Source organism: Bos taurus, chromosome 27 (assembly GCF_002263795.3).
Source record: "Bos taurus isolate L1 Dominette 01449 registration number 42190680 breed Hereford chromosome 27, ARS-UCD2.0, whole genome shotgun sequence".
NCBI classification, from domain to species: Eukaryota; Metazoa; Chordata; class Mammalia; order Artiodactyla; family Bovidae; genus Bos; species Bos taurus.
This window is the reverse complement of record NC_037354.1, coordinates 33,375,070-33,401,613: the sequence shown is the minus strand read 5'-3', so window position 1 is coordinate 33,401,613 and position 26,544 is coordinate 33,375,070. Positions and strand designations below refer to the sequence as shown.

Below are 26,544 nucleotides of genomic sequence, written 5' to 3'. Positions count from 1 at the left end.
TAGTATAGAAAAAAGTAAATCAACACAATAGACTATCATATGCTCTTCACCAATAAGCCCTAACATTCAGGCAAAATCACAAGAGCTGTCCAATGCTTACAGGGTGATAAATATTGAAGAAACCTTTGCATGTTGGAAATCTGTAGTTGGGGTCAATTCTTTTCAGTCCCCGGACAGTAAGGAACATTCCAATGGGAGATCCAAAAGCAAAGAATATTTCTGGTTTATAGATAAGCCGGGGGTATTTTACAGGCACCTGGATGAAGGAAATAAAAGCATCTCTTACTGATAATAAAAGTTACATCTGTTTCTACAGTACAAATGGCAAACAATAAAATGACCAAAGAAAATGAGTACTGTTTACCTGCCCAATGCCGACGTCCAGACCATCAGTACTACTGTAGAACTCCGACTCTTTGGGGATATTAGACATATTTGCCCCAGCAGGTGATTGAGGGGTTGGTCTATTAACACCCTAAAGAATAAACAATAGTTCTGTGGAGCTGCTAAGTAGTAAAAAATATCCAAAGGATTATACAGTTTTCTACCGGTTTAAAAGGATGCTTGGGAAGGTTTTGAAACGACAGTCAACAATTTTAAGAATCTCTCAGAAAACAAAATACAGCTAATGAAAACCAAAGCTGCCTTCAATTATGAATTGATATCCCTACATGCTCTGAAATGATGAAAGCTGTACAAAGCCATCTGGATAGTAACTGAAATTTTGGGCAACCATCATGAGAGAAAACAGCAGCAGAGCACTGTGGGGCGCTGGGGGCTGCTGAGTTCAGTGCAGTCCTATGCCTTTCTAATCAAAGCAGACACTATGTCTCTATCAGCCTTAAACCAGAACCAAGCAACCTACTGAACAGTTGAAAGATAATCATCTAGGCTATGGAAAGGAATTCAGTGGCCAAAAATACTCAGTGCACAAGTACTGTTACAACGTGGTTATACTTTGAATACATTATGCTAAGTGAAAGAAGCCAGTCACAAAAAGCCACATATCGTGTAACTTCATTTATAAGAAATATCCGGAATAAGAAAATTCAGAGACAGAAAATACATTAGTGGTTCACAGGAGGGACGAATGGGGAGTGACTGCTGTTGAATATGATGTTTCTTTTTACAGTGATGGAAATGTTCTGGAATTCGATAGTGGTGATGGGTATTCAACTCTGAATATACCAAGACCCACTGAATTGTATATTTTAAAAGGGTGAATTTTATGGTATGTGATGTGCAATATATTTCAATAAACTAGTTATAAAGCTACCCAAAAAAGGAAAACAATTGAATGGTAGAAGTCCAGGGGAGATAAGACTTCTGACACTGATAATATTTTTAAAGATATTAATAAAATGTATTTAGTTTCTAAAAAACAGAGCCAAAGGTAAATTTTTACAACTGCTTAGCTCCCTATACATCTCAAAATGCACAAGGGTACAAGGGAGTCAGAACACTGTTTAATCCCGTAAGCTATATTAAGCACATACCATTGAATTTTTTCTGGTCCTAAAGTAGTTTAGTATCTTCTTTCTTGGTCCTAAAGGAATTCCCATTTCCTGAAGGTCTTTGTCTGTACATAAAGTCTAAGCATAAAAAATCAAACACTGTTTTTATTTCTAGGCAAAATAAAATCAATTAAATGTCCTATTCTCTGAGAGGAATAGGCCTAAGCACTCTGTTGTTCTTGGCTTTACATGACTAAGAGTCCCCAGTGGTAAAGCATCATTAATAACTTTATCTCTTAATAAAGGAGTTTAAAAAAGGAATATAAAATATCAATTCTGGAGTTATCAATGCTGTAGTAATACAGATACTATTGTAAAAAAAAAAAAAAAAGCCTACAGAAAGGAGTATCTAACTTCATGACAGAAAAATCCTCCACGGTTTCCACGCTCCTCAGATGTTCCATTCCTGAGAAAGGTTATGTTCCTGTTCATGCACGTGAGCAGTGACACACAGAGCAGAAAACACACCAACAATCCAGATGTCGGCTAAAGGGCTGCTCCCTGATGAAGTCTTCCTTCGCTCCCCCAGATTAGATCAGCTCATCCTGTTGGTATACTCCTAAACCACTGTGTACTTTCCCTACTTAGAACTTAGCACAGCTGTAATTAATTATGTGTTTGGCCATCTGTGTCTCTTCCACTAAGCTATAAGTACCATGAGGTTTGAACGATATCTGCCTTATCAGCACTCTACCTCATACTTGGTACAGCTGCCTGATCATAGTAGGTATTTAGTAAATACCTGTTAAATGAACAAATGTGTCACAAACCTTAAAAAAAAAAAAAAGGCACACCTGAGGTGGCAAAAAAATAAGCAAATACCCATAAGTAGAGCTCTGGAAAGTGTAACAAAATAAGAGCTGGAAAAGTCAGTGGCCTTTACACCTGCTCTCATGTTTTCAGAGCTGTGCTGGATTTTAGTCTTTGCTCTATTCCTATTATCAACGTGGCTCCTCTGAACTTTGAACTCCCACAAAAAAAAGATCACTTTATATGATGGAAAAAAAAAAAACAACAAATAATGCTAAAGAGCATTACTGATGATAAAGTATGTATGACTAAAATGCTTCTAAAGGGCAGACTCTTAGCCAGCAGTATGATGAAAATAAGCAATAAAAATACTGAAAATGGAAGAGTGTACAGTTTTAAAAGATTATTTTTACCAGAGCTTCCTTATCTATTTTCTCCTTCTCAAAGATACTAAAGAATTCAGACAGTTGAAGTTTCTTCAACTCTTCCTCCAGTGTTGGTGTATCTCCTTGATCCATGAAAATACTTGGCAAATCCTAAAAATTAAATTGTAAAACTTATATTGTCTAAATTCATTTAGATTTTTTTATTACTACTACTTTGCAATAAAGAAAAGCACTATGTAAGATAGCCACACAGTATCTTAACTTTGACTAAATCGAAATGTATACAAAATATAAACTAAAATGTGATTGATCTTTAAGTTTTTGCAGTCGATTAAAACTTTATATGTTTTTAAATAAATGACTCGGTGAATGAATATTAAAGTATTCTTCATCATCATTAACAAAACTTTCCCTGAGCTCTTAGTAGTGTTTAAGGACAGCTTTCAAGCAGAATTTCTATAAACTATATCAATTTGCATTCAATTCATTCTTCATTTCCTCATATGCAAATTCCATTTCAATTCAATGATTCTGTAACTCTAGTAACAGATCAGTAGAGAAGGCAATGGCAACCCACTCCAGTACTCTCGCCTGGAAAATCCCATGGATGGAGGAGCCAGGTAGGCTGCAGTCCATGGGGTCGATAAGAGTCAGACATGACTGAGCGACTTCACTTTCACTTTTCCTTTCATGCACTGGAGAAGGAAATGGCAACCCACTCCAGTGTTCTTGCCTGGAGAATCCCAGGGACGGTGGAGCCTGGTGGGCTGCCGTCTATGGGGTCGCACAGAGTTGGACACGACTGAAGTGACTTAGCAGCAGTGCGTATTTATAATGAAATAAGATAACCATAATTATTTTCTGTTCAGTTCAGTCACTCAGTCGTGTCCGACTCTTTGCGACCCCATGAATCGCAGCACGCCAGGCCTCCCTGTCCATCACCAACTCCTGGAGTTCACTCAGACTCATGGCCATCGAGTCAGTGATGCCATCCAGCCATCTCATCCTCTGTCATCCCCTTCTCCTCCTGCCCCCAATCCCTCTCAGCATCAGAGTTTTTTCCAGTGAGTCAACTCTTCGCATGAGGTGGCCAAAGTACTGGAGTTTCAGCTTTAGCATCATTCCTTCCAAAGAAATCCCGGGGCTGATCTCCTTTAGAATGGACTGGTTGGATCTCTTTGCAGTCCAAGGGACTCTCAAGAGTCTTCTCCAACACCACAGTTCAAAAGCATCAATTCTTCGGCACTCAGCTTTCTTCACAGTCCAACTCTCACATCCATACGTGACCACTGGGAAAACCATAGCCTTGACTAGACAGACCTTTGTTGGCAAAGTAATGTCTCTGCTTTTCAATATGCTATCTAGGTTGGTGATAACTTTTCTTCCAAGGAGTAAGCGTCTTTTAATTTCATGGCTGCAGTCACCATCTGCAGTGATTTTGGAGCCCAAAAAAATAAAGTCTGACACTGTATCCACTGTTTCCCCATCTATTTGCCATGAAGTGATGGGACCAGATGCCATGATCTTCGTTTCCTGAATGTTGAGTTTTAAGCCAACTTTTTCACTCTCCTCTTTCACTTTCATCAAGAGGCTTTTTAGTTCCTCTTCACTTTCTGCCCTAAGGGTGGTGTCATCTGCATATCTGAGGTTATTGATATTTTTCCCCATAATTTTGATTCCAGGTTGTGCTTCTTCCAGCCCAGCGTTTCTCATGATGTACTCTGCATAGAAGTTAAATAAGCAGGGTGACAATATACAGCCTTGACGTACTCCTTTTCCTATTTGGAACCAGTCTGTTGTTCCATGTCCAGTTCTAACTATTGCTTCCCTGACCTGCATACACATGTCTCAAGAGGCAGGTCAGGTGGTCTGGTATTCCCATCTCTTTCAGAATTTTCCAGTTTATTGTGATCCACACAGTCAAAGGCTTTGGCATAGTCAGTAAAGCAGAAATAGATGTTTTTCTGGAACTCTCCTGCTTTTTCCATGATCCAGCGGATGTTGGCAATTTGATTTCTGGTTCCTCTGCCTTTTCTAAAACCAGCTTGAACATCAGGAAGTTCACAGTTCACGTATTGCTAAAGCCTGGCTTGGAGAATTTTAAGCATTACTTTACTAGCGTGTGAGATGAGTGCAATTGTGCAGTAGTTGGAGCATTCTTTGGCATTGCCTTTCTTTGGGATTGGAATGAAAACTGACCTTTTCCAGGCCTGTGGCCACTGCTGAGTTTTCCAAATTTGCTGGCATATTGAGCGCAGCACTTTCACAGTATCATCTTTCAGGATTTGAAATAGCTCAACTGGAATTCCATCACCTCCACTAGCTTTGTTCGTAGTGATGCTTTCTAAGGCCCACTTGACTTCACATTCCAGGATGTCTGGCTCTAGGTGAGTGATCACACCATCGTGATTATCTGGGTCGTGACGATCTTTTTTGTACAGTTCTTCTGTGTATTCTTGCCATCTCTTCTTAATATCTTCTGCTTCTGTTAGGTCCATACCATTTCTGTCCTTTATCGAGCCCCTCTTTGCATGAAATGTTCCCTTGGTATCTCTCATTTTCTTGAAGAGATGTCTAGTCTTTCCCATTCTGTTGTTTTCCTCTATTTCTTTGCACTGGTCGCTGAGGAAGGCTTTCTTATCTCTTCTTGCTATTCTTTGGAACTCTGCATTCAGATGCTTATATCTTTCCTTTTCTCCTTTGCTTTTCGCTTCTCTTCTTTTCACAGCTATTTGTAAGGCCTCCCCAGACAGCCATTTTGCTTTTTTGCATTTCTTTTCCATGGGGATGGTCTTGATCCCTGTCTCCTGTACAATGTCACGAACCTCAGTCCATAGTTCATCAGGCACTCCATAATTATTTTAGAATGTGGCAAATATTTATAGAAGCATATTACTATTTTGCTTCTATCATCCAAGAATAACAGAGATAATTACAAATCTGTTAAAATTAAAATAAATGTAAATTTAATATTATGGTATGAGACTAAGTGGGAAAAAAAATCTAAAATCTAAAAATCCCTAAGAAATAATACGAGAAAACCTATCTGAACATCTAAATTACCTTTTTACTGTCAGTATCTCCCAAAGAATCTTTCTGATTTGTTAGGATATCAAACAATATAAGCGAACCTGTAAGTAAAACAGAAGAATAGGGGACAATTTTGAAGCATTAGCACTGAACAGCTGCCTTTTACACAAAAAAAGAATAAGCCAATTACCCATGTAGCAAAATCTACTAAGTAGGGAGTCTTTCTTTCCAATCCACCATCACCCTTCCAACCCCTTCCTAATATTTCATCACACACCAGTTCTAGACCTCTGAATCTGACACTGATAAAAGACACTGTACTTCAAAAATACTTAAAAGGTATCCATAAAATATGATAGTCCTCTCCAGTCATAGAGAATTCATTACCTAAACTATGACCAGCAATGGATACACTCCCTTTGAAATCAGGGTTCCTCTGCAGGAAAAGTATATAAATTCGGTTCATTTCAGAAGCGACTGTGTCCACGATAGTCTGACAGTAGGTGGGGCTGTTGTAGAAGAAGACATCCAGAATCGTGTCGTTTGTAAAGTGCCTGAGGCGGTTAATGCTAGGAAGGGTTATTCGCTGCAGATCTCTGAAAAAAGGAAAGATGTTTTAAGCAGAAAACTTAAATTCCATAACCTCCTTTATGCTAAAGAAATAGTAAAGCTGCAATAATAAACACTAATGAGCCATTAAAACATACTCGAAGAAGATACACACCATTCCCTACTCCTGACCCAAGCTGGTTAAACAAAGGGATTGTTCAGCACTTAATAATGTAACTCTAAGAAAATGACACAGAAGTACAAAAAGTTTTTTGTTGAACAGAATTTTATATACACTCTCAGCTAACAGCAGAGATGTTCCTAAGCATATTAATGATCAGAAAACATTACAATCACAGGTAACAACTCAAAGGTGTAAAGTACTACTCACACATCTACACCAGTGGAATGCAAGGGACTGTGCCAGTTGACTGGGAGAAATTCTACCCTCCCAATCTGCTGATTTTCTTGGGCTTTCTTAAAATGAGTCTGTAGCAGGTTCAAAGAAACACTGCGAAAATCATTAACTAGAAAAGAAAATTAACTAATGCATTAACAGTGAAGCAATCAATTCACAGAATTAGGATGCAACAGATCATACGATTATACCACACTCATCTACATTTGCTTAGAGCACCTACTGACCAGAGCCAAAACTAGAGCGATATTTAAGAAAAATTAATACTGCGTATAGGAAAAGACACTCCTTTCATATAGAACTGCTTATACTATACAAAACATTTTCATTAAACACACACACGCTAAGTTCAAAACTTCTGTGTCAGATGAACTGTTTTATTTTTTTAAAAGAATCACTTGACGATGTCAGTTGGCCTTGCACTCAAACAATCATTCATTATCCAATATTTTAGGAAAACCACTGATGTTTAGAATTCATATTACATTGATCTTAACCTTCTAGAAAGTTTATGCTTAGAAGCATTAGTCATTAGGATAAGACTCCCAAATTGGGACAATTAGACTATGAATACTACCTTTCAAAATCAAGTTCAGAGATCAGATCAGATCAGCCGCTCAGTCGTGTCCGACTCTTTGCGACCCCATGAAATCAAGTTAATGACCTAAATATTCCAGAGTATCATGAGGTTTATCACAGTCTAAGTTAAAAAAATGTAGGTTTCAGTTGTTCATTTAAACTAGATTATCTTTATGGTCACATATTTATGGTTCCCTTTAAATTTGGAATAGTTACAAACAGGACAATCACATCATAAAACAATTTTATCAGACTTGAAGGCTTATTCACTCAAGAACTTAGTTAAGAGTATAAACCTATTAGCCTAAGGAAGTTACTAGCACTTTAGGTCTAAGCTGGGAGGCTTTACTACCTTGCCACCTGTCTTCAGCTCTCCAAATCTTATTATGCAGCTAAGAGGACAGCCTAAGACAACACTATCTCAGCTCAGAGGAGCACTAACAGTCCCTTTACATGATCTAACCTGACACGCTTTGCGAACCTACCACACTGTACAATGCTTCGAAAGCGGAGATCACAAGCAGGTCCGATCCCATGGACTACAAAAACCAAGTGATCTATTTGTAAAGGTTCCCCTACAAGTGAAATTATAAAGAAAAGTTATTCAGTATAACCAGTCATGTATTCCAAAATCAAACATTCACAACAAGTAGGTAATAGAAATGGGCAGGTTAAAATATGAGCAGATTTTTTTTTAAAGACACATATTTTCCTATATTTCACTACTTAGTAAAAATATTGCGATTTTACTTTGTTTCTAATTTATCTCAAAAGTGTTTCTAATTTATCTTAAAAATATTTGGTTGGTGCAAGAGTAATTGCGGTTTTTGCATTGTTGAACTTTGCCATTTGATATTGGAAAACATTTTAAATAAATGTGATTATGTTATAGATCTAACATCTAAATGTGTTTTAATACACATTTCTCACCTTCTTTCTTTGCTAAGTACTATTACTTGCTGTTTATTTTATTCTTATTTTAGACTATGAAAATGATGTTAGACAAAAAGCAAATTCGAGTGATTTTCTTAAATAAGGTCAAAATGGGTTGTAAAGCAGCGGAGATAACGTGCAACATCAACAGTACATTTAGCCTAGGAACTGCTAATGAACGTACAGTGCAGCAGTGGTTGAAGAAGTTTTGCAAAGGAGATGACAGCCTTGAAGATGAAGAGCATACTGGCCAGCCACTGGAAGTTGATAATGACCAACTGAGAGCCATCATCAAAGCTGACCCTCTTAAAACTAACAAGAAGTTGCAGAAGAACTCAGCATCGACCTTCTACAGCTGTTCAGCATTTGATGCAAATTAGAAAGGTGAAAAGGTTCGCTTAGTGGGTGCCTCATGAGCTGACCGAAAATTGAAAAAATTGTCGTTGAAGTGTCATCTTCTCTTATTCTGTGCAACAATAATGAATTATTTCTTGATCAGATTGTGACATGGGACAAAAAGTAGATTTTATACAACGACCGGCGACAGCCAGCTCAGTGGCTGAACCAAGAAGTTCCAAAGCGTTTCCCAAAGCTAAAGGTGTACCAAAAAAAAGTCAAGGTCACTGTTTGGTGGTTTGCTGCCAGTTTGATCCACTACAGCTTTCTGAATCCCAGCGAAACCATTACATCTGAGAAGTATGCTCAGCAAATCAATGAGATGTACTGAGAACTGCAACGCCTGAAGCCGGCATTGGTCAACAGAAAGGGCCCGATTCTTCTGCACAACAGCACCCAACCCCACGTTGCACAAACAACACTTCAAAAGTTGAACAAATTGGGCTACATAGTTTTACTTCATCTGCCGTATTCACCCGACCTCTTGCCAACTGACTACTACTTCTTCAAGCATCTTGACAACTTTTTGCAGGGAAAACTTTCACAACCAGAATGAGGCAAAAAATGCTTTCCAAAGAGTCTGTCAAATCTGGAAGCATGGATTTTTATGCTACAGGAATAAAACTTATTTATTGTTGGCAAAAATGTGTTGATTGAAATGGTTCCTATTTTGATTAATAAAAACATGTTTGAGCCTAGCTATAATGATTTAAAATTCATGGTCCAAAACTACAATTAGGTTTGCACTAACCCAGTAAGTCAGTGAAAGAATTTTTCAGGATTTTTAAACTTTTTATTTTGAAACAACTGCAATCTTACAGAAAACTTGAAAGAATAGTACAAAAAATCTCTTTTTCACACAGATTCCATACTTTACCATTGTTCACACACATTTATTTTTAGAACCATTTGGGAGTAGGCTGCATACATTATCAAACTACAGACATCACATCTCTTTAAACCGTTAATATTTTGTGTGTTTCCTAAGAATAGTCTCTTGTATAACAGAGGGCAGTTACCAAATTCAGATAATTTGGCATTGACAGAATACTTAAAAGGAATTTTATAATCCAGTTAAATATATTACAAAACCAACCATAAATGCCCCTAGCTAGAGACCAGTGGATAACCATCAGGGTCTTAATAAAAAATAGTTTCCCCTGGTTGAAAAACTTCAAGGACACAAGTTACCAGGAATAAATAAGCAAGCAGGAAGAATCACATTTCTTAGAATTAGGACTAAAGCAGTTTATTTGTACTTAGTGACTTCCTGATTAGTAGTGCCCAAATTTTATCCATCCCACCATATATACTTAGCAACTTCAAAAGAGATTTTTATACCTATTAAGATTCTCACTAGATCAAGTAATACTAATCTTAACTTAGAATAAGCCCATTGGATTAAAGACCATTTTTTAAGCCTCAAGGTAATCAATATCATAGAAAAAGTCCACAGTTTAAGTCATAAACAAGTATATCAGAAGATAAGAAAAAAATGAATGATTAACATTACCACAGTGAATGTCAACAGAGATGTTCTCAACCCCCCTCTTCACTGTTCGAGGTCGACCTTGCTCAGCAGGTGCTGAACCCCATTCATCGGACCCTGCAACTGGCTGGTAATGCACCATAAGCTTAAATAAAAAAGATCAGAGCAATAAAGATATTTATTCTACATTAAAGACATCTTAATACCTTCTGAGGGGTGGGGACAAGTCTTTCAAAACATAAAGTGTGAAAGAGAAAGTCACTCAGTTGTGTCCAACTCTGTAATCCCATGAGCTGTAGCCCACCAGGCTCCTCTGTCCATAGAAGTCACCAGGCAAGAATAATGGAATGGATTGTCATTTCCTTCTCCAGGGGAATTTTCCCAACCCAAGGATCAAACCTGGGGCTCCTGCATTGCAGGCAGATTCTTATGAATGCAATATAAAAATTTCCAAAGGTTATCCTATGTAGAATCGCTAGAAAAAAGAAACCACTAAGAATTAATTGCATTCTCTTTAGTAACTCAATTAATCTTAATCCTATCATTAAAGTCAAAGTGAAGTCCCTCAGTCTCTTCGAGACCCTGTGGACTATAGCCCACCAGGCTCCTCCACCCATGGGATTCTCCAGGCAAAAATACTAGAGTGGGTTGCCATTTCCTTCTCCAGGGGATCTTCCTGACCCAGGGATTGAATCCAGGTCTCCCGCATTGTGGGCAGAGGCTTTAACCTCTGAGCCACCAGGGAAGCCCAATCCTATCATTAAAGAAGGGCCTTAAAAAAAAAAAAAAAAAGAAGAAGAAGAAGGGCCTTAATTTGCTTTACCTTTGGATTGTGTAATATAATAATTTCTCTGTTGGGAGACTCCAATTTCTTTTTCCATTCATCCAGAGTTACAGCAAGCATGTAAGTTTCCTTAAAACAAGACACATTTCATTAGATTTCTCTAATGGCTTTTCTATTAAAATTGAACCTCTCTACAAGAATACTGCTAGATAAACAATTACAGTAAGAATATCTTACTCCAATTTATCAAATTTATTTTAATTCTCTTTAAATGACAACAGACACTAGTATAGAATAAAACAAAAAACAATCAACAAAAAATAATCATTCTGCTTCTATCATCTAGACTGGAAAAAACAGCTATACACTGTCAGTAATGCCTAAAGTGGCTTCCGACATCAATACACATTTTGATATATTTCTTTCAATGATATTAATGCATGTATATTATCCACAAAATTAGGATATTACATATACAGTTCCTTCTCTTGATTTATCAAATTTTAAAATTCTTTTAAAATTACAATAAGTATCAGAACAAAGACAAAAATCAGTCCTAATTCCATCATCTAGACTAGAAATAATCATTGTTCACATTTTGATTTATTTCTTTCAACAATATTAATGTCCTACTCCAATTTAAAGCAAATTTCAGAATAGTTTCAGAGCAAGAAAAATAAAAGCAAAAATGAACAACTTCATGGTCATAGTTTAAATACTAACAATGATCACCATTAGAGAAAAAAATTTTTAAAGACATAAACAGTTTCTGTAATATTTTAAAATCTGAAAACTACTTTATCCTGAAACGGACTTGCAAAAAGAAATGCCATAAACTGTGATGCAGATAGAACCAAGCTCTCTTTATAAATTCACAAAATAAGTCACAAAGAGGAAGAAAAGATTATTAAATAAGAGAAGAAAAGGAAGAAAATGAGTAAAAGAGGTCAAAGGAATACCTCTAGAACTTCGCTGAAGCTCTCCGAGTATGGAACATACTTATTATCTTTGTCTCCTTTGTAAAACCAGGTACATCGTCTCACTTCTGAAGCCAGCTCATCCCAGTAAACAGCATACCGCATCCTCTCCCCCAAATGAACATCATATCTACCCCCATCAGTGGGAACAATTCTATCACAATCTTTTCCTATTGAGGATTGGAAAGGGGAAAAGCAGCACATAGTATAGCAAAATAAAATACAACTGCCACTCCCAAAATACAACTCTGAGTTATATGCTAAATAATGTTATAAAGCACATGAATGATTCCTTTCTTCTTGGCTAAACCATCAAAATCATTCTTGGCTTTAATGAAACATGAAAAAAATAATACCCAAATACTATTTTGCTCTTTTTCTGAGGAGATTATAGTATCCCTTAAAAAAAAAACAACTGTAAATAAGAAAGCTTTCCTGAATTTTTTGCTTAAGGGGTCAAAAGGTAAATTAATGACCTCATGATGATAAAGTACTAACCAGCATAGAAAAAACAAGTGAAAAATTAAAGAATTCATTCTTTTGCAATATGATACTACCACCCACCATTCTTTTTAAACAAAAACTGAAACATAAGAAACATTATTGGATAACTATGCAGAAATTACAATAGGCACTGTTTTCAAAATACAGACCAAATTTTGAATATTATAAACTCACTGGACAGTAATGCAGAACTTCAGTATTAAAATGCTATAGGAGATAACTAGAAACAGCACTCACTATAATGACTATCATATTACAGTTTTAAAGGAATGACAGTAAGTCCTCGCCTGTTACAAGTCATCACTTTCACCCTACCAGAGCTGTATGCCTCTTCCAGCTGCTGTGAATCCTGCGAGTTGAAAGGAATCCATGTCTCCTTAGAATCTATTATCTTACAATAAAACCAATGAGGAGAAACTGGTTCATACAAACTGCCAGCATCCATGTCTAGGAGCTCAAAGGAACTACATGAATTTGGTGATGGAGATGGGTCTGACTGGGACGACTGTTCCTGCTGTGACTCCACTGATGACATTTTGTTCTCTAAAAGACAAAAGAAAACTCTCAGAAAAAAAATTTCCTTCTATTAACAGTGTAATTGTTCATACACACAGACACACACACACAAAACAGGGTTATTTTTAGGAGGAATTTCTGGGAAAAAAAAAAAAGACAACACCTAAGGCAGCCACACAATTTAAAATATAAATAACAAATTAACAGCTTTTTGTTTGGTTGGTTTTTGTTTTTTTTAGGGAGGGAAGGAGGCTTTAAACAAAATGCTTCTTATAGTTAGATCAACGGGCTTTGCACTGATCTCCCAATCCTCCCAGAAAACTACGATTTTAATTAAACAAAACTGGAATCATGAGAAACGCATGGTCAAAATCTTGATTGCAAAAACACCCCAAACCACTTTACCCCAATTTCCAATATAAATCTAGTGCCAAAGCCAAAAACATTTACTCCAACTGTTTTTAATAACACCTGCTTTTAGGCTCCAGATTACGGGAATTACAACACTGAAAATAAAACTATTCATTTAAGGTAACAGTCACTTCTTATCAATCCTTGAAGGGTGCTGAAGCACGGACGAAGGTACAAATTTCTGAAAACGCGAACCCTCGCTTGGGCCACTGCGCGCAGGCGCGCGCCCACTCGCACGGTCCAGGTTTCAAGAGGAAAAAAGTAGCAAGTGACCTTCTTGCCCCAAGGAAGACTGACCATTGTGTTTCCCCTTCACCGCTCGGCAGAGACTAACCAACGCTGCAGACAGACCACAAAAGGGAAACCCAGGCTCCGGCGAGGGGAGCAGGCGAGACCACCTCGGCACTCAGTGCAGCTGGACCGAGAACACCCGGCCTTCCTCTGAGCCGCCGCTCCCCGGCTTCCGCCACTTTTTATCTTTTTTTCTCTCCAGCACGAATTTACCTCCACCACCTCGCATGTCCCCTCTCCCCAGGACCCCGGGCCTCCTGCGACCCAGGTTTGAGACCTCAGGACTCGCGGACGCCTCTCCCCGTCCCGCCTCCAGCCCCGCAGCGAGCAGCGGGACGCGGGTGGAAACCGGATGACTTCCCGGCGCCTCCAGGAGCCGTCGATACCAAGAGGGCCCAGGCCGCGTCCCTGAGACCGAGGCCACCCCCCGCCCCGCCGGGGCTGGTCCTCCCGGGCCCCCGCTTCCCTGCCTCCGGGCATCGCGCCCTCCTCCGCTCCTGGCATCTCCATCCCGCAGGGCCTCCCAGCCGCCCCTCGGGTCGGGGGCCCGGGGCCCGGCCGCCGCGGACTCACCTGGCTACCTCACAGCCTCTCGCGCTCTGCTGCCCTCGCTCAGAGGGGCACGACATGTCCCCGCGGAAGCCTGCCCCGCGAGCCGGGGCGGGGCGGGGCGGAGCTTGCGGGCCCGCGGGATTCGCGCCAACACCGTTCTCCACCGCGCTCCCAGTAGGCGAGCTGCCAGCCGGCCGGGCCGCCGAGAGCAGAGAGCTGAGGTGACGGGGAGCGCGCAGTGGAGCGACGGCCGGGGCTTGGAGACCCGCAGGGGCGCTGGCAGGAAGTGTCGCGAGAGGTGGAGGGACTCGCGCGAGATGTTATCCTCGGAACCGGCTGGAGGTCGGCGCGTGGGACTAGTGGGTGTTGCGTGCGGCGTGCCCTCCGCTCCGAAGCCTCCCGCGGGTTCTCGGCACAAGGCTCAGGAGGTCTTTGGAAGGGAGGGACGCGGCCTGAGGCGTTACGAGTGGAAAGCCTGTCAAGTCTCGGTGAAAGCCAAGGTTCTTCGAGCAAGGATAAACGAGCCCAGCCTCTTCACTTTATAGAGAGGAAGACAGACGTCCTGGCCCCCGTGGTACCCCGGCTGACCTGCTAATGGCCAGAATGGTGCGAGGACGCTGGCATGCTACCCCCTGCTGAAAAGTTGGGCAGGGCGCTGGCAGCAGCTGCGGCTGTCCAGACCTTCGCTTCTGGGTGCTGAGAACACACATGTTGGCATTTGCAAGGGGAAAAAGATCTTTGGGGCTTTGCCCTTCTTCCTGGCGTTTATTAGGATTTCGAGGCTGCCGAAAAGGTGTATTTAAAAGATGTTGAGGTGAGCTTGGCAGGATTCAGAAGCCGCAAGGGAGGTCGGAGGTGATATTTTTGTCTTAACAAGATGACATGACTGAGGTCAAGAGTTTAAATGAATTTCTTAAGTAGTAGAGCTGCCCAGATCTCCTGAGGATTTAGTTTTCTGCAAGACCTCAATTCCTTTGGGCCTACAATACTTTTCTGTTTCCTAACTAAATTATAGGGCAAGGGTTCAGGGGATGTTTGTCAATCTAATTTCTTCAAAAGCTGAGAATAGGAAAACTAAAAGTTTTTGTAACATACTCTCTTACTGTTTAAGCCACACACAATTATCCACAAGTTTACTTATACCTTCTCAAATTTATAACACCTGAATAGCTTCAGTTCTCTGCAGAGGATAAAGCAAGCCAGTTACTAGGATGCTGTTAGATGACTAATGTAACTAATAACAGTAGCTGGCTTTTACTGAGCTCTTACCATGTTCTAGGTACAGTTGTAAGCATTTTACAAGTATAATCCCATTTAATTCTCACAGCAACAGGGTTTTGTAGGTTATCTCTATTTGCAGAGGTAGTTAACATGCTACCAGCAAGTGATGGAGCTGTAAACCCATGCTCTGTTTTCTGAGCCTGCACCTAAGTAACTTAACCTAAAATCAGTTTAGTGATAGAATTGGAACTTGAATTCCAAGCTCCTCTTTCTCCAAATCCCTGATGCAGCCTCCATACCAGGTGGTTCAGTTTTGGGGGGAGGCTCTCAGTACCCTCTATACTAACTGCTGAGAACCCTGTAGACAGGGTCTATCATGATTTAGTGTACTACATGTTACCACTGAGAAATTTAAACAATTTATTTGAAAATAAGAATCCATTTCATGTAAATATTTTTGTGGGAAAATATTTTCCAAACATTTTTTTTAATCAAAGAATATTGCTTTCATTTTTGTAAATTTCTTTAATGTCTGGCTTAATAGAAAGCCATTGGATTCGTGTATTTGCCTCTGCATTCAACCTGTTATTAATACAATTTTAGTTTTGGTTGAAGTACAATATATGAAGAAAATCCAGCCTCACTGAACTGTGTAGATGGAGAAGTCTTTTAATAGCCTTTTGAGATAAATTGTAGGATATTCTAATACTGCACTAAAATTCAACAAATGGTAGCTCCTTAAAAGTTAACTGCAATGTGGGATCTGAAAACTATTAGTGAATTTTTGTTCTCTGATACATTAAAACCCATTGGTTTATTCTGTACTTTAACTGGATCTTTTACTCATGCATGATTGATGGCATCATGCATTGATTTGGAAAATAGTTCACTGAGCTATGCAGTCTTTCAAATGTTAACATACTTCATTATCTTTTTAATTACCACCAATCTAATTAGAAAAGCATTTTTAAGTATTAGGAAGCTGTCAAGCTCAAACAAGGTAAGTTTTCCAAAATTCCTTTTTCTTTAAAGGTCTAATTTCATCATTAGCAACAAATACTGTCAGTTGTGCTCCTTGAAGCGACAAGCTCACTTGGTTTTCAAGAAAAGTTCTGCCAAATACCTAAATCTGCATAGCCACAGTTTTTGTGTTATTTGTACTTTCAAATAAAAATGATGTTCCAGGAAAAAGAGCAGCTAGTTTTCAAGTCCAGTATGTTAGTTGCATGTGCTTTTTCCTCACAAGACCAGCTGTGGTATTGTGACTTACAGGAAAAACATCTATTCGGTCATTCAGATGTATGAAAGTGAAAAGTCACTCCGCTGTATCCGACTCTTTGTGACCCGACCCCATGGACTATACAGTCCATGGAATTCTCCAGGCCAGAATACTGGAGTGGGCAGCCTTTCCCTTCTCCAGGGTATCTTCCCAACCCAAGGATCAAACCCAGGTCTCCCATTGCAGGTGGATTCTTTACCAGCTGAGCCACAAGGGAAGCCCAATACTGGAGTGGGTAGCCTATCCCTTCTTCAGGGGATCTTCCCAACCCAGCAATTGAACCGGGGTCTCCTGCATCACAGGCGGATTCTTTACCAACTGACCTATCAGGGAAGTCCCATTCAGATGAATATGTATATTCAATTCACAAATCCTAGCTCACAGCTCTCCAAACCCTTGGACTTGCCTGAGCTATAAAAGCAGTGGGATAATATTTGAACTCTCATCCTCAGGTCCTAAAATACCTCAGGGAAAGTGACTCTGGGACAGAAAGAGGGGGAGCTGCTTCTCTGGAGAATCAACCATGTGATTAGAGGGTGGTAACTTTCAGTCCCAATGCCCAGCCTCCGGGGGAGGGCAGAGGGGTTAAAGGTTGAATTAGTTGCCAATGGCCAATGACTTAGTCATGCCTTTGCAATGAAGCCTCACTAAAAATCCAGAGGCCAGGGTTCAAAGAGTTTCCAGGTTGGAGAACACCTGTGAAGATCAGGGGGACCCATGTACCTGGAGAGGGCATGGAAGCCCTGCCCCCTTCCACCAGGCCATGCCCTATATCTCATACCCTATGTATAAACTGGAAATCTAGTAAATAGATGGGTTTTCCCAGGATTTGTGAGCTGTCCTGGCAAATTCACTGAAGCTGAGGAGCAAGTCATGGGAACCTCTGATTTGCAGCCAGTTGGTCAGAAGCACAGGTAACGACCTAGATGTGTGACTGGCACCTAGAGTGGAGGACGGTCCTGTGGGGCTGAACCCTTTACGTGTGGAATCTGATTCTGTACCCGGTAGACAGGGTCAAAAATGACTTGAATTCTTGGACACCCTGCTGGGGGTTCAAGAATTGCTTGTTGGTGTGGGGAGGCCTCCACCTCCACATACACAGTTGAAATTGGGTCTGGAAACCCTTTTTCAGCAGTGTAGTTTTAGCCTGCAGAACTGTTTCATGCATCCTAACCATTTTGTCACATAGAATGTCAAAAAGGTGTGAACTCAAGGGTTAAGAGTTAATAAAATTAATAATTTACTCTTCATGAAGTATGGAGAAGGCGATGGCACCCCACTCCACTACTCTTGCCTGGAAAATCCCATGGACGGAGGAGCCTGGTGGGCTGCAGTCCATGGGGTCGAGAAGAGTCGGACTCGACTGAGCAACTTCACTTTCACTTTTCACCTTCATGCGCTGGAGAAGGAAATGGCAACCCACTCCAGTGTTCTTGCCTGGAGAATCCCAGGGACGGGGGAGCCACCAGGCTGCCGTCTTTGGGGTCGCATAGTCGGGCACGACTGAAGCGACTTAGCAGCAGCAGCAGCATGAAGTATATTTTTAAGTGAAACTGGCATTTTTTTTTTTTTACAAATGCATGACAGTGGACAATACAATGACGAATAGCACAATGTGTTTCCACTGCCTTAATTCCTGGAAAGGCACCAGCAATTTTACCCACCACTGATTTTCCATCAACAGTGCAAATGGCAGCAACGAAGCAAAAAAGGCACATCGAGTCCTAGTACTACTGGGAAAACAGTTTGCATCTCGTGACCCTTAAAGGGATCTCTAAGACTCCCAGCCTCCACGGACCACCCTTTGAGAACTATACAACAATTAAGTGTGCCTAATCTGGGGCTTGGAATAACAATACCTACCCTGAAGGAGTTCACAGTCTCAATAGGAGAGACAAGCAGGTAAACAAATACATCTTATCCAGTGCTGTAACAGAGACCAGATACACCAGTAGTTACAAAAGAGGGAGTAATCAAATGTCCAGGCATACCTCTAAAAGTTATCATTCAGTAGGTCTTCAGTGGGATTCAGGAATCTGCATTTTAAACAAGCCCTCTAGGTGATTTGGAAGCATAGGAGAAGGCAATGGCACCCCACTCCAGTACTCTTGCCTGGAAAATCCCATGGACGGAGGAGCCTGGTAGGCTTCAGTCCATGGGGTCGCTAAGAGTTGGACACGACTGAGCGACTTCACTTTCACTTTTCACTTTCATGCATTGGAGAAGGAAATGGCAACCCACTCCAGTGTTCTTGCCTGGAGAATCCCAGGGACGGGGGAGCCTGGTGGGCTGCAGTCCATGGGGTCGCTAAGAGTTGGACACGACTGAAGCGACTTAGCAGCAGCATGAGATCCACACTTTGAGAAACACTGCCTTAAGAAGTATAAATTGCAAGTTTCCCACTTCTTTCGAGAATAAGTCGTATTTCAATATTAAAAAGGTATTGCGTGGAGTGCCTATCAAGGCATTAAGTGTTCTGAGGACAGGCTGTGTTTGGAGAGGTTCTCAATCCCTGGTGGACACCTAGGCATCAAAAGTTGAGACGACTCCACAGATGTCTCTGATGCACTGACTCTAAGATAACAAGGCTGGGGCCTTGGGCTGTGACAGTGATTCTCAAACTCTGATGATCAGAAGAGTGTGCTAAGTAGATTCTTTACATTTCAGATCCATGCCCGAGATAGTTAATCAGAGGGGTCATGACTCTACATTGTAATCAAGAACATACAGGCTGCTACTGTGAGGCAAGTACCATGAACTGACTTTGTTTTATAAAAGAAGTTAGAACAAGAGGAACCACAAAGACATCAGAGTGATGTTCTTTTCCAGCCCAAAGTTGGCGATTTTTATAAGTTCATAAACCATTCCTAAGAATGCATTTTATTACTTTATAGCCACAACTGAATACTTTTGCCCCCAACTTAAGTAATCTTAGCTTTTAGTTTTTTCGCTTTGAGGAAAGTGACTTGTACTTTTCCTTGTGTTGTCTCTTATTTCAGTGAAGGTTGTTTTGAGCTGATAACTTCGATTGAAACTGTACAGCAAGGCATCTCTCCTCAGGCCCCTGGAGGCTTCCATCAGACCAAGGTTTCCTCTTAGCTAGGGTTGTCAGAGTGAGCATATGCAAATGTAGCAAGTGCAAAAGTAAAATAAAACACTTCAAGAAACAATCAGAGAAAATCTTCAGGAAGAATAATGAGTTCTCAGAGACTTGATACCAAAAGTCCTTAAAAGGAAAAACTGATAAATAGGATTTCATCAAAATTAAAAACTTTTGCTCTGTGAAAAACTGTTAGCAGGATGAAAAGACAAGCCACAGACTAGGATAAAATATTTGCAACCCACCAATCTGACAAAAGACCAGTATCTAGAAAACACAAACAAGTCTCAAAAGTCAACAGTGAAAAGACAATCAATGGAACCCAAATTTGGTTTCAATGCCATTCTTCAGGAACAAGGAGCAGGAAGAATAATTGCTTCTAGGACTAAACAGGAATATACAAGATGAGCCTGGAGACCCATGTAGTGCTGGGCTCCCAGAAAAAAGCCCCACACAACCATGGGGGTATATATGTCAAAAGGACACAACTGAAAGAGCTCCCAATGGCCAAAAGTAAATAAGGTAGCACTAGATCATAACATGGAGAAGGCAATGGCACTCCCTCCAGTACTCTTGCCTAGAAAATCCCATGTACGGAAGAGCCTGGTAGGCTGCAGTCCATGGGTCGCTCAGAGTCGGACACGACTAAGCGACTTCACTTTCACTTTTCACTTTCATGCATTGGAGAAGGAAATGGCAATCCACTCCAGTGTTCTTGCCTGGAGAATCCCAGGGACGGGGGAGCCTGGTAGGCTGCCATCTATGGGGTCTCACAGAGTCGGACACGACTGAAGTGACTTAGCAGCAGCAGCAGCAGATCATAACATAAAGTATAAAATAAATAAATATGGGTCCACTCAGATATAAAGAAATACATAAATGGGAGACAATCAACAAATATACCTTGCAGGGAGAGTCTTAAGAGTTAACCAATAAATACTCTGAATGAGTTGGAGGACAGGGACTTTCTTCCAAAGAATACAGTTTGGAAGTGGGGGTGGGGGGTGGGGGAGTGGCGCAAAAAAGACTGTAGTGGAGAAACCTGACAGGCTCCACCTGAGCCAGGTGATGACAGGTTAGCATCGACAGGATAAGCTGCGTCGACAGTATAGCCATTCAATGTCTGATGAGAAAGGGCATTCACCTCTGTGGTCTTCCTCCCCAAAACACAAGCCCCAGTGTGATCAGGAGAAAAACATCAGACGAAATAAATCCCAGTTGAGGGGCATTCTATGAAACATCTGAACTGCACTCCTCAAAACCATACAGGTTATCAAAAACAAGGAAAGTCATGGGGGTTCTCCGGTGGGCTGGTGGTCAGGACTCTATGCTATCCACCCAAACCCAGATTCAATCCCTGGTCAAGGAATTGAGATTCCACAAGCCTCACAGTGAGGCCAAAACAAAACAAGGAAATTCTGAGAAACTGTCATGGCCAAGAGGCTCCTAAGGAGATATGATGACTCAATGTAATACAGTATCCTAGGTGGGATCCAGGAAAAGGAAAACGGTGTTAGGTAAAAACAAAGGAAATCTGGATAAAGTATAGACTTTAGTCAATAAGAATGTATCAGTACTGATCCGTTAGTTGTGACAAATACACACCACTAATTTAACATGTTGATGGTGTAGTATATGTTGGATCTCTGTATATCATAATCCCTCTATAAATCTAAACTATTCTAAAATAAGAAATTTATTAAAATAAATAGTTAGAAAATGAGCAAAAGACACACAGGGACATTTTTACAGAAGAGCATATACAACTGGCAAATAAGCATGAGAAGAGGTTCAACATTGTTAACCATTAAGGAAATGAAAGTTAAAAGCACAATGAGATATCATTACACACTGATCAGAATGGTCAAAATAAAAAACTGACACCACCAAATGCTGGCAAGCATACAGAGAAACTCCCACACTGCTGGTGGGAATGCAAATGGTACAACCTCACTTTTAGGAAAGTCTGGTAGTCCCCTAAAAAATTAAACATGCACATATCGTATGACCCAGAATGGCACTCCTGGGCATTTATCCCAAAGAAATGAAAACCATGTCCACACAAAAACCTGTGCATGAATGTACATAGCAGCTTTATTCATAATAGCCCTAAACTGAAACCACCCAGATATCCTTCCACAGGTGAAGGTTGAACAAAGGTACATCCATATCACAAACTACTAATTAGCAATAAAAAAGAACTACAGATACAGGAAACAACTTGGATGAATGTCAAGAGAATTTTGCTGAGTGGGCAAAAAACCCAACCTCTAATGATCACATACCATACAATTCTATTTCTGTAACGTTCTCAAAATGACAAAATTCAGAAATGGAGAACAGATTTGTGATTGCCACGGATTTAGTGTGGAGGGAAAGGAGAAGCAGGGGTGGCTGTGAAAGGTCAACAGGAGGAACGGCGGTGGCGATGGGACTGTTCTGCATCTTGTTCCGTATCAATGTCCACATCCTGGTGGTGACGTGGCGGTGAAGTTCTGTGAGATGTTGCCATTGGAAGAAACTGTGTAAGGGGCACAGGAAAGCTCTGCATTATTGCAGAGTTAGTTCGTCTGTGAACTAACAAATTACCTCAGAACAAAAACTTTAATTAAAAAGATACCATACAGGGCATCCCCTGGCAGTCCAGTGGTTAGGACTCCACTCTGGCATTGCTGAGGGCTGGGCTTCAATCCCTGGTGGGAACTAAGATTCCCACAAGCTGCTCAGCACGGCCAAAAAATAAAGAAAGAAAGAATACAATACAACTGGCACTCCTATCCATGAGTTCCACATTCACGGATTCAGCCAACCATGGGTTGACAATATTTGGAAAGAAGAAAAAAAGTTCAGTCAAGTTCCAAAAAGCAAACACTTGAATTTGCTACACATTCAGCAACTATTTACATAGCATTTACATTGTATTTACAACTATTTACATAGCATTTACATTGTATTAAGTATTATAACTAATCTAGAGGTGATTTGAAGTATATGGGAGGATAAACCTAGGTTTTATGCAATTACTACACCATTTTTATATAAGAGACTTGAGCATCCATGGTTTTTGTACTGGAACCAATCCCCCACCCATACTGAGGGATGAGACTATATCCCTAGTTAATCTGGATTTCAGAAAAACAATTATTTTTAGTATCATTATGTCCCATGCAATATGAGGAACACACTGATACTAGAAGATGAGTTGTTGTTTATCTGAAATTCAAATGTAACTGAGAGTCCTATATTTTATCTGGCAACACTACTCTTGGCATTCTACCAGGGTAAGGTGTATATTGTGAAATAAAAGAGTTGGCTAGAGCAAATGTGCTCTGATCTCAGAAACCCCTAAATCCTCCCTTCTCAGTAGCTGGCGTCTCCTCTGCTCACATTTTGTACTGTGTGCTAACCGTCCACCACTTGTGATGAGAAGAGCCACACAGAGAAGTAAAAATTATCCAGATAGTCTTCCCTTCTCAATTTCCATTTAAAACAGATATTCTTTCCAAGAAAGAGTATGAAAAAATAATTAAACAGAATAGTCATGAAGCATTTTCTAGAGGCAATTTTGAGTCTCCAGTAGTGAACAACAATGGTGTCCAGTATAAAAACACAACTAAGAACTAACAGACATCTCAAAAAAAACTCTAACATGAAAAAGATGGCAATCTAAAAAGAAAGGGAACAACAATTTGTAGGAAATTCATTATTCAAGATGAAACAAATATCAAGAAATTACCATTAATGTTCTTAGAGTTATAAGATCCCCACAAATAAGAGCGGAATCACATAGAGAACAAAAAATTCTAGAAACTAAAAATATGGTAGGTGGAAATGTAAAATTCAGTGGTGAGTTGGAAGATAAAGGGGAGTAAATCTCCCACAAAGACAGCAAAAAGGCAGAAAACTGAAGTGAAAAGTCAAAGAACCAGGCTAAGAAATCCGTAACAGAAACAGCAAGAATTCTAAAAAGAGGTAATAGAAATGAGGGTAGCGGAGGGGGAAGAGAAACAAAAAACCCGAGAAAATATTATAGGACTTAAGGGCAGGTGTCTCCAGAATGAATTATGCCCAGGAAAATGGACAAAAACAGACCCACACCAATGTTATACTGTTAGGAAATACTCAGAACAGAGGGGACAAAAATAGCCTACAAGCTACCAAGAAGAAAAACCAAGTTTTAAACAAAGGATCATGAAAACACCTTTTCAAATATGCAAGATATTTAAAAAATTATTTCCTATATACCTTTTTTTTCAGAAAACTACTCGAGAACAGGCTCGACCAAAATGAGGGAAAACACTAAGAAAGAGAAAGACACAGACTGCAGGAAAAAAAGAATCCAACAGAAGAGGCGGAGAGAATCCCCAGGATGAACAGAAGACACCAGAATAAGTATGCACCAGGAACACAGCCGTTCTCCCGTCAGAGGGCCCCAGAGCACAGCTTGTCCAGGAGCCTGAAACTGACCACGTATATCTGAGCATCTTAAGAGAAGATGAGACAAATGATGGAGGGTTTGAGGTCAAATTAGTCATAAGTCATCAACAAACCAAGTAAGACAAAGGATTCATTCCAGGGAAATTCATTCATTCACAATTCCAGGAGTTGTTCAGGCAAAGTAACCAGTTTACTACACAAATAAACTCTGGTCAGCATTACATAGTATAGTAACGAACAACAGAACTACCAGGTAAGTGGATGGAGAAACTGGAGGGAGGAGGGCTGCAATGTGTATATGGCAGAGGCAGAGAGACCAGACCATCATCTTCTACAATAGAAAACAAGTAGAAACAGCCTAAAATTGACAAATGAAGAGGGAGAAATACAACTGTGTTATTAAAAATACTGGGATTTCCCTGGTGGTCCAGTGGTTAGGACCACGCTTTCCACCGCTGGGGGCCACAGAATCATCATTCCCTGGTCAGGTAACTAACATCCCACAAGCTGCACAGTGCAGCCAAATTTTTTTAAAAGGTTAAAAAAAATCAAGAGAATTTTCTTAAAAAAACTTAGTTGAAAGTGGTTACTTTTGTAGAAGGAAAAATGAGAGTGTGACAGAGAGCTCCTTTTCATAAACTTTAAATTGCTAGCTTCTATAGAATTATTTGAGTCTTTAAACTCATAACTTTTTTAAAAAGAAAAAAAAGATGAAAAACTCCAGTCATCAAGTATCCGTCCCCCAAAAAACTTTAATGCCAATTTAATCTATATTCTTCAACTTAAAAATCTTCCTACCTCTAACGGTAGGAAGATTTTTAACCAGCTAAAAATCAGTTTTAAAAGCCCTATTTTTCAAAGCATTTGGAAGAATTCCCCACCAAGAATGTAGAGACTAGCCCATGCCACTGATACTTCATCGGGACTTACTTGTGTAAATGTTTATACTGGCGTTTGTATTTGGAACAATAGTGGTTATTATAAAAAAGAGATAGTTGTGTTTAACATGCCAGATCTGGGTAACTTTATTCAAGATTTTCACAAAAATTATCCCCAAAGTAATATTAGACACTTTTTAAAAGTCCAGATTTGAAATATCAAAAACATTTTGAATTCAGTCTGGAGTGAATACTAAGTCAAGAACTGAATCAAATCCACACACAAATAAATGAACACCAATTTTCCTTACATTCACTATATTTTCTGGAAGAGGCTGCCAATTTAGTTTTCCTTTCCTTGACACTGGCATTTAGAATCATTTTAACATGGTTTACATCTTTAAGTTCTAAGTCTGTACTTATCCTGAATGCTGCTGCCAAGTCGCTTCAGTCGTGTCCGACTCTGTGCGACCCCATGGACTGCAGCCTACCAGGCTTCTCCGTCCCTGGGATTCTCCAGGCATGAACACTGGAGTGGGTTGCCATTTCCTTCTCCACTTATCCTGAATATCTTATTATAATTAAAACTATAAATCCAGAAGCAATAGCCCTCCCTTAAGAAGGAATCCAATTAATAAATACAGAAGGACTTCGAGAAACAAAGTCACACTGGAACCTCACAGTAGTAACTGACACAAGAAAGATCTGCCAATGGATTAAAAAATGAGTGGGCTGAAGTTTAAGCAGAAACGGGACATTTGCATAGCTCACGTTATCTCCAGCAAACATTCAGTCACTACAAAGGAAAACACAGGAAGTTTACAGTAGCGATTTCTAGACACCACCTTAGGTAGTGGCTAAGGTTAGTAACACCAGAAATACATTACCGCGTCAGGGGTCATGGATACACTGTCAGAGATCAGAGGACACTATGATGACATGACAACTAAATTCGAGGCAGGATCCTGGATTGGATCCTGAAACAGAGAAACGGCATTAGTGAAAAGACCAAGACAATCTCTACTTTCCAAAATTCTACTTTAGTTAATAGTATTGTATCAAGGCTAATTTCTTAACTTGACAAATGTTGTACAGTTATGTAAGATGTTAATGTAAAGGGATCATTAGTGAAGAGTATACAGAAACTGCTGTTTTTACAACTCTTCAGGAGGTCTAAAATTATCTAAAAAATTTTTTTAAATAACTGTTAAAAACACACACACATATGTATGTGTATATAAATAAATCAAGACTTCAGGGAAACTGGTATCATGGGCATTCAGTTAAAAAATAGTGTTCTTGCCTGTATCAGTCATTGTCTCACTGGTTTATGAGCTTTAAAGTTCTCCCTCTTCTAACATTTGTTTCAACTTTTAAATTTTCATAAAAAAGCCTTTTTTTAACATTCCTATATTAGGCCAAAAATAAAAATCCTTGAATAAAATTGGCACCATATTATCTCATAAAATCACTCATATCAACCTAAGACCAATCACTATTTTTACTCTAATTGTTCTCATCATACGTTTGTATTTTTTTTTTTTTAATAA

The 26,544-nt window shown here is 39.9% G+C and overlaps 1 protein-coding gene across 1 annotated transcript in view; it reads right to left on the bottom strand.

Moving 5' to 3' along the window:
* Positions 1 to 14,331, bottom strand: part of DDHD2 (DDHD domain containing 2) — a 28,891-nt gene extending 14,560 nt beyond the window's left edge. Inside the window, exons 1-13 of the mRNA NM_001075598.2 lie at positions 14,101 to 14,331; positions 12,625 to 12,852; positions 11,788 to 11,975; positions 10,868 to 10,957; positions 10,069 to 10,189; positions 7,712 to 7,801; positions 6,621 to 6,756; positions 6,068 to 6,276; positions 5,714 to 5,781; positions 2,678 to 2,800; positions 1,497 to 1,592; positions 365 to 475; positions 101 to 256 (exon numbers count right to left, since the gene is read on the bottom strand). Coding sequence (NP_001069066.2) covers positions 101 to 256; positions 365 to 475; positions 1,497 to 1,592; positions 2,678 to 2,800; positions 5,714 to 5,781; positions 6,068 to 6,276; positions 6,621 to 6,756; positions 7,712 to 7,801; positions 10,069 to 10,189; positions 10,868 to 10,957; positions 11,788 to 11,975; positions 12,625 to 12,844 — 1,608 coding nt within the window. The 5' untranslated portion in view covers positions 12,845 to 12,852; positions 14,101 to 14,331. The remainder of the gene's footprint in view (positions 1 to 100; positions 257 to 364; positions 476 to 1,496; positions 1,593 to 2,677; positions 2,801 to 5,713; positions 5,782 to 6,067; positions 6,277 to 6,620; positions 6,757 to 7,711; positions 7,802 to 10,068; positions 10,190 to 10,867; positions 10,958 to 11,787; positions 11,976 to 12,624; positions 12,853 to 14,100) is intronic.
* Positions 14,332 to 26,544: the final 12,213 nt, after the last annotated feature.